The sequence below is a fragment of the Cetorhinus maximus genome, chromosome 25, assembly GCF_964194155.1.
Source record: "Cetorhinus maximus chromosome 25, sCetMax3.hap1.1, whole genome shotgun sequence".
Classification (NCBI taxonomy): domain Eukaryota; kingdom Metazoa; phylum Chordata; class Chondrichthyes; order Lamniformes; family Cetorhinidae; genus Cetorhinus; species Cetorhinus maximus.
In genome coordinates, this window is record NC_135903.1 from 31,555,383 (window position 1) to 31,570,167 (window position 14,785).

The 14,785-nt window shown below is 40.5% G+C and overlaps 1 protein-coding gene across 2 annotated transcripts in view; it reads left to right on the top strand.

Moving 5' to 3' along the window:
• The window catches only part of vat1 (vesicle amine transport 1), a 32,775-nt gene that overhangs the window by 15,363 nt on the left and 2,627 nt on the right, over nucleotides 1-14,785 (top strand). For both annotated transcript variants that reach the window (XM_078529725.1, XM_078529727.1), the window contains one exon: nucleotides 3,075-3,310. In XM_078529725.1, the coding sequence (XP_078385851.1) occupies nucleotides 3,075-3,310 (236 nt within the window). The remainder of the gene's footprint in view (nucleotides 1-3,074; nucleotides 3,311-14,785) is intronic.

Sequence of the window (14,785 nt, forward strand, 5' to 3'; positions counted from 1 at the left end):
TTTGGTCATGGTGAGAGTCAAAGTATAAGCTTAAATCCTCATGATTAAACAAAAGTAGTGTATTCTCTGGAAATTTGCCAAACCTCCTCCTAATGGCTTGCTTCACTAGCTGAGTATTCTCTGCAGTTGGTGCAACATGCCTTTGTTGCAGTGTAATGAGGGGAGGAAGTATTCTACAAATCTACATTGTAAAAAGTGACAGGAAAAATGTGCACAGGAGAGTGGAAGCCTGCAGCTTGTATTTGTACTTGTGTTATTACCTGATTTTTGCAGCGCAATAATTACCAAAGCTATAAATCATTGGAGCTTTCAGGAGAGGAAAGACTTTGTAGGCAAGTTAGTGTTCAACTAAATTTTGCTTAGTGCAGCACAAAAGAAGCAATTCCTGCTAAGCAAATTGCTAAACAAATATTTCCTGGCTGTATTTCAGCTGTGAGATGTAACTTATACGACTGAGCTGTTTTTACTTAGCTTGTCTAAGTCTGGGAGTAAAGCCACTCCTTAAGAGGGAGGTTACTTTAACCATTTACATTACAAAAATAATGAATCTGGTTAATGTTGGGCTGGACAATCTAGTTTGAAAGTCCTGTGGTAATGTATAAAACAAATGGCAACCAAATTAAACATTTGTTTGCACCTATCTTTTTATAAGGCATTAATTTCAAATTAATAAGGCTTTCAGGTGCGTAACTCAAAATTGGTCACATTCCTATCTGCCCATGATATCCCTAATTTTTCAACTTTCACAGTACGTTATCAGTGCATAATCTCTTCGCTGGATCCGTTGGTGTATTTTCTCCCTTCTTGTGATTTGACACTGGCATCTGTTTTGCAGCTGAAGTTAGATTGGAATGTGACTTGCTTTCACTGACTCAATTCTTGGCCCTTGTTTCCCAGCACATTCTCTAGTTACTGTATCATAATTCTTGAAGCCTTAGCAATTTAGTACTTGTGGTGTAATATCACTAATCCAATATTCTTTCAAATCAGCTTGGAATAAAAACTGGTTGCATTGTTGTCCATTCGCAAACACTAAGGCTTTTGGGAAGACTTTTTTCAGGCTTGTTTTGTTTTACCTTTATCCAAATTCTGTTGCTTTTATTATCACCCAGTGCAACACATTTCTTAATGACCTGAACTGGTTAGTTCATAAAATTCCTGGGACTAGCCATTTGAGAGTAGACTGTTTTAATGAAAGATTGCATTCATCATCATCAAACAATTGACTCAAACAAAATGGATCACTGGTTTTGCTGGATGTCTCAAAGCAATTTTTTAAAAGTAAGCTTAAAGTTGATGGAAAGCTGTCAATGTTATAAATAGCTTGGCACTTTAAAATGTCTTTTTTTTTCAAGAAAGGGGTGGTGGGAGAGTAGAGGTGAGTTGGTTTAGCACATTAACCTTTTATTTCAGGGGTATCTAACTACTGGGATGAAAATTACATTCATTCAAAGTGAATGAAGTTGGAGCAAGGAGATAGAGTTATTGTTACTGGGCTAGTATTAGAGTCCCAGGGTAATGCTCTGGAGACCTGGGTGTGATTCCCACCACAGCAGGTGGTGAAATTTTAATTCTATAATTAAATTATTAAAAGTCTGACCCCACAAAACCATTGTTGTAAAAACCCATCTGGTTCACTAATGCCCTTTTAGGGAAGGAAATCTGTCCATGTGTGGTCTGGCCTACATGTGACTCCAGAGCCAAAGCAATGTGGTTGACTCTTAAATGCCCACTGAGCAAGGTAATTAGGGATGGGGCAATAAATGCCAGTGATGCCCACATCCCATGAACAAATATTTTTTAAAAAAGTTCTTGACTGGCGTGAGCCTGCATCATGCAACTGAACTTGGTCATCTCAGGCTTTTAAAGATGATTACACAAATGTGAACCTTAAACCCTCAGCCTAGATATGCCTGAGATGTATAGTTAGTGGAGCCCATGCTGCTTAGTTGAAACGTTGGGTACACCTGTAATTTAATCACTATATAACAAATGATTGTGGCAAACATTGCTTTTCCACCATTTGGGAATTGTAGATTATTGTGGATATGTACATCTGAAATGTGTAGAATATGGAGATGTGAATTACTCTTTCCCCTGGCAGTTTTATTTTGCTTTTTCTTGCTTTTTCTGGCGCTCTGTTAATCTGTGTGGGTGGGAATTTCTGCTCGTGTGCAGTGACCTTTCACCAAGTCTGCTTAATAGTGGAGAAACACAAACCACTTAGATGAATGGGGGGGTACATTTGCCTTACTTTGGCTGAGTACAGAGAGCTTGCTGTGCTTAATCCTTAAACCTGACCAAATCAGAGATTCCATGACCCCACGTAGATTAAAAATGAAGGATAAAACCAACCAAAGTTAATTGCTGCAAATAGAGCTACATTTTGTGCTGGTTAAAACACACTCCAGCAATGTTGATGACCCCATTCACTTCATGATCAGCAGCTTCTGCAAGATTCTGTGCTGCTTATCCCTATGACACTTGATGACACACAAGGTCAATGTTTATTCCCTTAACATATTCAATAAATCAAATTGACCTTGCACCCCTGGCACTTTAAAGCATTGTGTATTCCCATTAAAGATCATTACAAGCAAATGAATCTAGTTTTTGTGAAGAGTGGCATTTGTTCCTAAGGAGGAGAATGGCATAGCAGAGGAGGAACAGAACAACGCCTCTAGCTTGTCCCACATGCCAGAACATTGCTATTCTTGTAGGGAGAAGACAAAGGCTGCTACATTACTGGCTGGGTACATAGTGATTTATATTGCATTACAAATGCATGTTAATGTTTATAAATCCATTTTGTGCATGGCGAAAAGCTAGAAACTCAATGTGCTATAGTGGTGTTGACAGTATATGACTGAAATGGTATGACCTGGTGAATTCACCCTTTAGATGGAATATTGTGCTGCCCACATCTGGATTTTGCTAGACATTGGAAACACTCCAGATTGAAATTGATAGCCCCAGAAGGTCTCAGCCAATTCTATCTTGTTACATTGACATCCCCTGTATGTTTCCTTCAGTTATTTGAATGGCCTAACTTTTTTTTCCCCCTTTCAAATTAGGGGCAGCAAACCTACTGACTGGACCAAAGCGCAATCCATTAGCCATTGCAAAGATGTGGTGGAATAAGTTCAGTATTAATAGCTTGCAGTTGTTGCATTCCAACAAAGCTGTGTGTGGCTATCATCTGGGCTACCTGGAGGTTGACCAGGTTAGAGATGTTGTCACCAAGTTGCTTTCTCTGTACAAAGAAGGGAAAATCAAACCAAGAGTGGATTCTGTGTGGTCGTTTGAACAGGTAAGAAACTTCATTAATAAACTTGGTGTTTTCCTTGAAGCTGGTAATGCATAATGCCTCATCCACATCTGCACTATTTTAAATAATATTGGCATCTAACTTTTTTCCTTCATTCTGGGTATTTGCTTGAGAACTTGGTGAGTACTGGGAGACTGTTTAACCATAAGATCATCATGGGAATTGTATCTTCACTTCAGTCAAACCTGTCCTCTTTTCACCCCCCGCCCCCCCACCCCCCCACCCCCCCACCCCGGCCATAAAAATTGGTCGTCCTTGATAATCCAAGCTTTTTTTTTAGTTTGTGGTAAAATACTTGTGCCGATCTTAGCTGGGGTAGTGGACAAAATACTAAAATGACGTGGTGTCCCCCAAGCCAAGAAAGGGAAACAAAAGCCAATATTTTTGCTTAAGCATTGCCCAGTGATACCAGCTTGAATTGGGCTTGGCTTTATTGCTTGTTGCTTAAACAGCCTAAAAATGGATCCAACTTATTAAGAATTGCCACTAGAGTAAGAAATTTTGTATTTTAATCCTAATACAACACAGGAGGCCATTCTGCCTATGTCTGTTTAGTACCACTTTGGTGCTATCCAATTAGTGTCTCCCTTGCTGTTGCCCCTTAGCTCTGTACAGTTTTTCTTTTTCAAATCTTCATCCAATTCTAATGTAGCTATTCAATCTGCTTTCACCACCCTCTTTGGATAGTGTTCCACATCCCAACTTGCTGCATTAAATTTGATGAAAGGTGGCATGAATCATTAAAGTTGTGCCCTTGTGTTACTAACCTTGCTACCACTAGAAAAGTTAGGAGAAATGGTTATCAGAAATGTTCAGGGTTTTTGGGCACCTATTAAATCTTCTAATGAGACCAACTCCCAGCTTCTCCAGTCTCTGCACAACTCTCGTCCCCACCTGCCATCCCTAGTACCATTCTAGTTAATCTTTACTGTATCTTGCAGAGTGCCTTTTAATGACCGTGGCTCATTCCGAAGTCTTTTACAGCCAATTAGTACTTTGTAGGTCTGTACAGCGAGAACACTTGAGACAATGTCTCAAGTGAGGAGTCACTGCCTTGAAGTGAAAAGCTTGGGGTGTGAGAAGTGAGAATAAATGCAGGAACTGGAGCCGGGTTTGAAGTTGGAGACATGCGATGAGTTGGAACAAAAAGGCAAACAGCTGGAAGGTTTATGGACAGACTTGCATGCTGCTTTTCTTGCTGTCTTTCCCCTTAACCCCTGCCATGCCTTCCACTAAAACAATACTGAAATTTTGGAATACAGTAGTCCAAGATTTTAAGCAAAAATATTGCCAGACTTTCAGTTTTCACTTTAGAACCTGCAATGCCAGAAAGGAGACTTTTCAGTGCGGCACTGACCCTTATCCCTTGCACTTTAGCTAACATGCTTGTTTGGTAGTGTTCAAATGTCAGTATAGCCTACATGCTGACTACACAAAATAAATCATTGGGTGCAAAGTGCTTTGGGAAGTCCTGAAAATGTGTGAAGTGTGTAGGTTCAAGTTGTTTCAGCACCATAAAACATGAATTGAGCTGCTATTCTTACAACTTGTGTAAAAGGAGCTGGGTCTGTGAACCCAAATGCATTTGGCTATCAGTTCACATTTTAATTTCTGTAATAGAATCTTTTGAAGTTTTACAAATTAAGCTAGCAGATATGTTGGCTTGAGGTTTTTTTTTATAAATTTGGCCTCCAAGACTAAATGCTGCCTTCTGGAATTCCTTGGTAGCTATATGGTTTTATTTTATTTTGTTTGTTAATTTTTTTATTTTTTTATTTTTTTGAAGCATTCAGTCCTGGGAGTATCCTCTGTTCAATCATGAGCCTGCGCTGTTAGCTGATCCCAAGCCGAGCAGCAATGGGGCATGACTGTGTTGGTCTTTGTGTCCTAGGGCTAAGGAAGCTTAAAATTAGTTATGGTTACTGTTAAAGTTTGATCTAGTGGCACTGCAGGAATGTATGCAGGGGGGACACTTAATTCCATTCCCTTTTTTTAAATAGTTACAATGAATACTTATGGTAAAGTATTCCATGACCCTTATGCCTTTAACATTTTCCCCCCCTTTTTAATATCCTGTTTTTGTCACTGATTTTCCAACTGGAAAATGGGATTAGTGTAGTCGGATCTCTGACCGGTGTGGACAGGATGGGCCGCATGGCCTGTGCTGTAAATGCCTGCGTCTATAAGAAAAACCTCAATTTTCAAAGTACCCACTTTTCCTCTTGCTCGAAGGGGGGAAAAGGCCTCTTTCCTATTTTTACTGTTCTGATTTGGCATAATGATTGTGTAGCTTTCTTTTAAGTTTATTAAAACACATCTTACTAATCTAAACTCTCTTAGCCGAATCAGAATTTGGTGGTTGGAAGCACAAGGTTCCAGCAGCTGGCTACATAGTCTGAGCGTAATCACTAACTATCAGCTTTTGCATTTCAAGAGCAAAAGGTTTTTAAGTATTGGCTATGTATGCACACGAGCTTTCAGCTGAGATATTAAATTGAGGCTCTTGTCTTCCCCTGTTGAATGAATGTAAAGGATCAAGGATTTTCCTAGCTGATTTATCCTTTTTAATTAACACCGCTGAAACAATTCTTGTCATTAATCTCGCTGCACAAGCTGGCTGCTATATTAACAGCAGACTCCACTGTGTAAAGCACTGTTGAACGTCCTGGGGTTGTGAAAGGGACAACATTTCTATTACAATAGGATTGACACTGTCAAGTGTGTATTATAGTCTAATGCTTTGAATACCAGTGTGAATTTGTTGGCTTGGTGAATGTGTACATTGCAATTGGATCATAAGCTTTATTGGCTATTTAACCAGGTCATTGTTAAATTTCCTATTGGGTCAATGTTTTAATTTCATCCGTATTGGGAGCTTGCACTAGCACCAAATTAACAACATATTGCATCAGATCATTTTTCATGAGCCCTACTCCAAACCAGCACATGTTTTACCTGTAAATATTGTGCAGTATTTGATTTCCACAGCACTAGTGCACTGACCACTTAAATACTGCCATCTGCACTAAAAATCCAATGTGAAGCCAAATGGTTTAATTGAGTTATTTGCTGAAAAGCCCTGTAGTGGCCTTTCTCTTGGCTTTTGCAGGAGTCCATGTATTATGGGAAGGGTCGCCTTGGGATATTTAACAAAGCCTGCCAAAGCAGGAGATTTCGCATGTGAAACTGAAGTAGTCTTAAATTTTAAGCAGCTTCTCTATATAATTGTAAAATGGAGTAATTGGACTCCAGCAGTTCATTTGGCAAGTTTATGAATCTAACCTCTAGAAGCCTGTGAAACTTGTACTCCATCTGTGGGGGCTGAATTTTTAATTGACTTCCAGAGTAGTGAATGATGAGGGCAGAAAGACGCTTATGCAGTTGTAATGTCGTCTTTACTGGCACTATATCTGTTGGAGCAGGGAAGGCTAAGAATGGATTTATAGATATTCTGTGGGAAAGTATAATTTTGATAGTCAGGAGATGTTATGCCCTCAGTTTTGGGAGCTATTGCCATAGAGGTTTCCTTACACTGACTTGAATTGTAGACTCTGCTGCTGCAGAGGCTACTGCAAGTTTTTGAAGGGAAACCTATCTGAAGTGAGGAAAAGACAGGGTTATGGGAGCAAAGGACAAGAGTTTAGATTTGCATTAGTCAGGCATACACATGTTGGCTTTGACTTCTAATTTCTATGGCTAAGCTTATTTCAAGATGATAAAATTTTGAGCACAACAACCAATATAGTCATTAGCAAACACATGAGCTAGCTAGTAGAGATGCCAATATTGAATGTGCAATATGTAAATTGGTATCTCCGTTTGTGCCTTAATTATCAGTCTGCTAAATCTAGTTGTCAAGCACTTTAGAATAATCAAATGGGGCATGTTTTTCAGGGATTTAACATTCTTGGGACACTGTTGTTAAACCCTAAAACTTAACAGCAATGCATTTCTTTGAAATCGTCTAAAATGTTTTGAGGAATAAAGTGGCCAGTGTGAAGTTCATAATTCATTTGAACAGATCGTCACGGGATCTAGTGGTTCAGGTCTGAAGGGATTGTCATTGTGATCTTTAAATGTCCATTTGAACACCTATTTGTCATATTTCTCCTTGTCAAAGTTGTTTTTTGTGAATCTTGGTCCTGGTATGCTTGCTTTCATGCAGAACATTAAAGCTGAGTGGTAACTGTGTAATCAAGGGGCACGGGCACAAGTTAATTGTACAACCCGTTTTTTGGTCAATCCAGCTGATGCTGATACAGCCAACTGTAGGCTTGTTCTCTGGTCTGATCCTTAAACTTGTACTGGTTGCTGATTCTATACAAAGCCTGTTTAGCGTGAATATTTGTGGTGTTTGTTTCAATAGCAGGAACTTGAGAGGTAAACTTCCTGTTGGGCTTGACTTGGTCAATTTAGAATCAGGTTTGATGTATTGGTTAAGAGCCTGGTTGTGGTCTTCAGTTTCCTAAGTGTAAGAGTAAACTATATAATCACAAATGAGACCAGATAAATCCATGCTACAGGATCCTAGCTTACAAGTTTCAATTTTGGTGGTGTCAACCAGTTAGATGTACTTGATTGCTCCACTAAATAGTGGATGAAGGAATTTGATTTAACTCTGCATCCCTCTGTAAATTTGTGTCCAAGCCTTGAGCTAAATTTTGAAATATTTGTATACACAGTGGAGTTCCTCTGGTTGTTTGGGCAAAGTCCAATGAACTGATTCTTTTAACAGCTGCAAATCCAGAGAGTTCGGAGTTCATTCAAGGGCTTGGCAACAAGTTCATGTTGCCATCCTGGCCCCCTTGTAACTGCAGGAAGCAATGTTTAGATTCAGTTTCTGCTCCATAAGTGTGATTCTAAAATGGTATTGTTACATAGTGATTTAACAATTGGACTAAAAGATCTCATTCCGTTTTAGTGGCAGCAAGGTATTTTTGGGATTGCTTTTGTTTGTATGCTCTTGTGAAGAGATCTAGAGGCTTGTATGGTTGAACCATAACTGTTCATTAATAAACCCTAATACATGGAGGATACAGTCCTGACAAGGTGCTATCATCTTACTGATATGACTCTGCTACTCCCAGGTGACACTCCATCATGTGGACGGTACTGTTTCTCCACATTAACTCTTACAGTCCTAAACACCCTACTGCTACATTTTTGGCAGAGCCTTCTATCTAATTTTTTAAGCTAGATCTAGGCAGCTAGGGAGGGGTCAGGTAGCTGTGGAGCTCCTCCATAGAAGAGGAATACTGATTCAATGAAGGTGATTTTAACCTTTTTTTAAAGTGAAAACAGACCATAGCAAATCAGCCCCCATCCATTTTTAGATTTTAATTACATTGAAGTCAACATCACCCCCTCCCAATTTTCTGTGCATGCTTCCCTTATTCAAATTGAAATTTGTGTTTCTCCACTTTTTGGAGAAATGATGGGGTGACTCCCAACAGGACAGCTGGCTGAGGTACTCCCCTGGGAGTGGGCTGACTTGCCAATGCTGTCTCCAAATTCTAGACACTAGGTATAAAATTCATGTGTTGCTATTCCCTCTTTCTCTCTCTCTCTTCCCCCCCCCCCCCACCCCCGAAACATAAGCCACTAGAGACTTGAATGGGTTTATTAACCTCCAGTTTTGTGAAGAACTATGACCCATTACTATAATCTGAGAATGCTTTACTAAATCCTTTAAAGAATCCTGCCCATTATCACCATGCTGCTATGCATCTCGGATTTAAGGTTGATGACAACTAGATAAGGGTGACATTCAATTGTTTCTTGTTTTACAGTTTAATTCTTTAGTTGTGCCCTCCTAAGATGGAATTTCTGTTTTGGAAGGCCCATGTCCTATCTAAAAACAAAACATATATGAATTACTGTAGCTGCAGGTTATATGTTGCATCATGAGCATTATATATGCTCCACTGCCCTAAGAATTGCAAAGTTGGAGGGGAGGCAAGAACAAACTGAAGCAAAGCCTGGCAGAGCTGATTTTTCCTTTTCCTTGGATGGCTGCTGAATTTGGTTTGCAAGGATATCAGTGAAGCTATTATGATACCAGTACATTGATGTGTGAGCTTGGCCTCTTCTGCTTTGGGAGGGAGGCTGATAGAGAAATTGATTGCCCAAATATTTAATTCCCAAATCATGTGGCTTAATTTTAAATTGTGTCCCTCATGATAAATTTGCAAGAGTTGGCATGTCTAGAGTAGGTGCCTAACCTATTGAGCACAAATGGTTTGTAGCCGAGAGTGGAAGGGAAGGAAGTTGTCATGTGGACAAACGGGAATATGAAGTGTTTGTTAACGCTGAACTGTTTTGGAGTGGTGGAATTAATGACTTTGCTTTTCTGTGTAGCAAATGGAAAGGTGTTTTGATAGCACTGTTGGGTTTGACACTTCAGCTAACAGCAAATAATTGGCAGCTGTGGTGGTGTTGCCTTGTATCAGTGAGGGTGAAGTGCTGTGCACTTGGACACCTCTGCTTCACTGTCCATAGTGTTTCAGCACACATGTTTAACTTGTCATGTGACAGTCATTTGAGAGAGTGCAGTTCCCCATTTAAATTAGATTCGATACATTCTATATGGAATGCAATCCATTGTATTCAGTGCTTTTATGGGTTTTGACTATCTTTTCATCTTTGCAATCACTGGTTTTAAGCCTCTAATTGGCTGTTCAGGTTGGCAAAATACAATTGGGTGAGATCAATGAATATTGAAGATAAATTCAACTTGCAAATCCCACTATTTTGCATTGTGTATTTAACTTTGTTCATAAAGTCCTATTATTACAAGCCTGTCTTGGTCATTGAGAAACTCACAGCAAGTTGAGCTTTCCAAGTTTGTGTGAAGAGCCTTTTTTTCACTCCCTGCCCTGTCATTAACTTGTTTTCCAGGAGGGGTAAAATGATTCAATTTGCTGAATTCATGAAATCTAGTTGTGGGAACTTTCACCCTGGCACTAAACTCACTAGATGCTGTGTGGTCAGGTCCCTAACATCCTTTTTTTTTCCCCTCTAGCTGGTGCTTCCATTTTTTTACTTCCACCTTTTTTAAATTGACTTTGGTCAATAAAGACACAAGCACCTGTAATGACAGTAATTGAGTAGCTATCTCCATCTCATTGTGCCAGTTTAATAGTTCCCCTCTATCTCTCCCTTCCCCACAATTTTATGTAAGGACAGGACTGCCTCTTCTATCTCATGAGTGAAGTGTTTTTTTCAAAACCTGGAAATTGCCCTCTAATCTTCTGAAATAATGCAGCAAATTCCAGAAAGCAGTGTGTGATTTCCCCAATTCTCATTAAACCATTTACCTTCTGTCACTCCTGATGTTCCCCACTTGCAGAAGCTTGTCTGTCTTATGAAGACCTACAATGCATCCACGCTGGAATATGGAAAGTGTACTGGCAGCCTAACTCTCACGGGGTTGCTGACCCTATGCTTTTTGTAACTTGTGTTGATCCCTCCTAGTCCTCCCCTACAAAACTTAACTCCAATAACAACCTGCATATTGATAGTTGCATTATACTGATGTGTAACTGGTGTCTCTTTAAAGAATAATTGCTGTGAATTCAAGAGGTTATTTATAGATCACTTGAGAAAAGTTTGCTTTTGGCAGGTGCCTGCCCACTTTTAAATACAGGTCAGAAAAAGCATAAAATGTTGCTTTACAGCTACTCCCAGAATATGATGGATAGCACTGGGTTGCATGGCTCTCCATACCTGGATGTTTCATAACCTATACTGTGTAGAATTGATGTGCAGACATTATTATATCTTGATGTAATCTGGTTCTTGAATATGATTAAAATTCTTTGTTTTTACACAACAAAATCAGTAATTCTTTAAAAATCTCTCCAGTTAATATCCTGCAAATGGCATTTTTATAGCTTTATTTCTTCTTCCACTGGTCTCGTGTTTGCTGACTAATTTTTTAAAGCAAATTTTGGTTTGCTGGCAATCATTTTAAATATTTACTTTTGTTTATGGCCCTGCAGATACTAAACTAGGTCAAGTTCCAAGTTGGATGGGTTTATGTTGAATTAGCATTTTGGGTGAAAGTCTGGGGGTTAGTGGTATGTTTGACATCAGCTGTTTGGGCTAGAGGTGAAACTGAGCATGTGTGGGATTAGATACACTTGGTTATGTCACAATATTTGAAAGGCTCACTGACAATGTCGAGGCATCCTTTAAATTGAGCTGATTTTTAGTAATGGGTTCCCATGATTTTCCCTTTGCCCTTCTCCACCCCCCCCTTTCCAAAGTAGCCAGGTTAGTTGATGAAGACTATTAATATTGCAGCATTATGCCTTTACCTAGTGTCTTTTTAATGCTGTTCAATTTGAAGCACGAATGGTGTTGTGAACAGTAGAATATACTGCATTCCATTTGTCACCGGTTTCCTTACACCACCCACCCCACCCCTAAATTGAAGCAAACTGTTCACTACCTCTAAGCTTGGCTTTCAGCCAGATAACCCTTCCATCACCAAGATTACTTCCACATCTAACATTATACTCCATTTCTTTCCTCCTTTAATACCCTCCTTTTTTTAAAGAAAAAAGCACCTTGTATGACCCCTATAAAGCTTTTACTCACGCCTACTAAATGTTCCTTGCTGAACACCAATTTTTGACTGATTTTTGTGGAATATTCTCATGTTAAAGGCATCCTTATCACCCTCTTCCATAACATCACCTGACTCTACCTTCTGCCTGAACTGATCAACTGCTGAAGCCCTCATTCTGTTACCTCTTGATTTAACCATTCCAGTGCACTCCTGGCTGGCCTCCCACATTCATTACCTACCCCACCCCTGTAGTCCATTATGGTCATTTGTGCATTGTCGTTTAAATTCCTCGTATTCTGTGCCTTGTGAATCAGGAACAATAAGGTGCCCGTCGTATTTAAAAATAACCCAATTGACATCATTGTTATCACCACGGACGAGGTTATACGACTCTCTGCTCCCTTCTTTATCAATCTTCATAGCCATTTCAACGATAGGTGAATCAACTGGCAAACTTCTGTACAATTTATCCCTGATCCGACTATCAATGGGCTAATAGGTCCCTAATGTTTGCTGACCTACGTTTTGGCTCCTGATTTAAGAAGCGGCTCTTAAAATTTTCCCATCCTTATTTCCAAATCCCTCCATGGCCTTGCCCCTCCCTATTCCCACCCTTCCAGATTTCTGTATGCCGTCCTCAATTCTGGCTTCTTGAGCACCCCTGATTTTTGTAACTATTTGACCATTGGCTGTGCCTTCAGCTGGCAAGCCCCTGAAGCTTGACTCCCTCCACCATCACATCCCCTAATGCCTCTTTCAGATGCACCTTAAAATCTACCGCTTTCATCAAGCCTTTGGTCATTACTGACCTGGAAGCTATCAACTGTTTAAAAAACCCACCTGGTTCACTAATGTCCTTCAGGGAATGAAATTTGCCATTCTTACCTAGTTTGGCCTACATGTGACTCCAGATCCACATCAATATGGTTGACTGAGCTGCCAGACCATTTCAAGGGCAATTAAAGATGGGCAACAAATGCTGGTCTTGTCAGTGGTACCCACATCCCAAGAAAGAGTATTGGGTTGGGGGGGGGAGGGGGAAGAAAACTACCTAATTTTTTATTTACAGGATGAGTTTTGCTGGCTAGGCCAGCATTTATTGCCTATCCTTAATTGCCCTTGAGAAGGTGGTGGTGAGCTGCCTTGAATCACTGCAGTCCCTGTGGTGTAGGTTCTCTCACTGTGCTGTTAAGAGAGGAAGTTCCAGGATTTTGACCCAGTGCCAGTGAAGGGATGGCAATATATTTCCAAGTCAGGATGGTGAGTGACTTGGAGGGGATTTTCCAGGTGATGTTCCCATGTATCTGCTGCCCTTGTCCTTCTAGATGGTAGTGATCATGGGTTTGGAATGTGCTGTCTAAGGAACCTTGGTGAGTTTCTGCAATGCATCTTGTAGATGGTACACACTGCCACTGTTCAGAGGTGGAGGGAGTGAATGTTTGTAGAAGGGCTGCCAATCAAGCAGACTTTATCCTGGATGGTGTCAAGCTTGTGGAGCTGCACTCACCCAGGGCAGGTGGAGGGTATTCCATCACACTCCTGACTTCTACCTTTGTAGATGGTGGGCAGGCTTTGGGGAGTCAGGAAGTGAGTTACTTGCAGTAGGATTCCTAGCCTCTGACCTCTTGTAGCCACGGTATTTATGACTAGTCCCATTCAGTTTCTGGTCAAAGGTGACCCCAAGGATATTAGTAAGGGATTCAGCAATGGTAATGCCATTGACTGTCCAGGAGCGATAGTTAGTTGCTCTTGCTTGAGATGGTCATGTTGGGTCCTTGTGGCAAGTAACATTCACACCACACTTGTCAGTCCAAGCTTGGATATTGTCCAGGTCTTGCTGCATTTGGACATGGACTGCTTCAGTATCTGAGGAGTCTTGAATGGTGCTAAATATTGTGCAATCATAAGTGAACATTCCCCACTTCTGACCTTATGATGGAAAGAATGTCATTTGATGAAGCAGTTGAAGATGGTTGGGCCTAGGACATTACCCCGAGGAACTCCTGCAGTGATGTCCTGGAACTGAGATGATTGACCTCCAATAACCACAACCATCATCTTTGTGCTAGGTATGACTCCAACCAGTGCTGAGTTTTCCTCCTGATTCCTATGGACCTCAGTTTTGCTAGGGCTCCTTGATGTGAAGGGCAGCCACAATTGCCTCACTGAGTTCAGCTTCTGTCCATGTTTGAACCAAGGCTGTAATGGGGGCAGAAGCTGAGTGACCCTAGTGGAACCCAAAGTGAGTCAGTGAGTAGGTTATTGCTAAGCAAGTGTCACTTGATAGCATTGTTGATGACCCCTTCCATCACTTTGATTGAGGGTATATTGATGGGGTGCTAATTAGCTGCATTGGATTTGTCCTGCTTTTTGTGTACAGGACAACCTGGGCAATTTTCCACATTGGGTTGATGGCCTACTGTCAAATTTTATTTAACCTTCCTGCAAAGCACCTTTGGACGTTTGACCAAATTGAGGTGCTATATAAAGGTGGTGGCAATGGCTAAATATTTAGCCAAAATTTGAACCCACCTGTTTGATTGAACTCTAGAACTATTCTATAAATCTCGTCTTTCCTAGTTGACCTTTCTGTAAATATGGTTAGTTAAAACATTTGGAAGGAAAAAATGCTAAGTAACTAACTCTGGCCCCAGCTGCTTCAGTAACCTGTTGGTTGAAGAATAATGCCCTGTGGCTTCAGCCATACCTATCACTTAAGTGGAGAATGGTTAAAGGAAGGGCAGTGGGGGAGAGAAAACAAAAGTCAAGCAGTGTGACTGTCCAATGTGGGATCTGGGCTTGTTCTCCTTTACAGCTTTCCCAGGCTGCCAGCCAATTCCAAGTGAAGCCTTACAAACTAGTGGAGTGTACCTCAAGACTAGCCT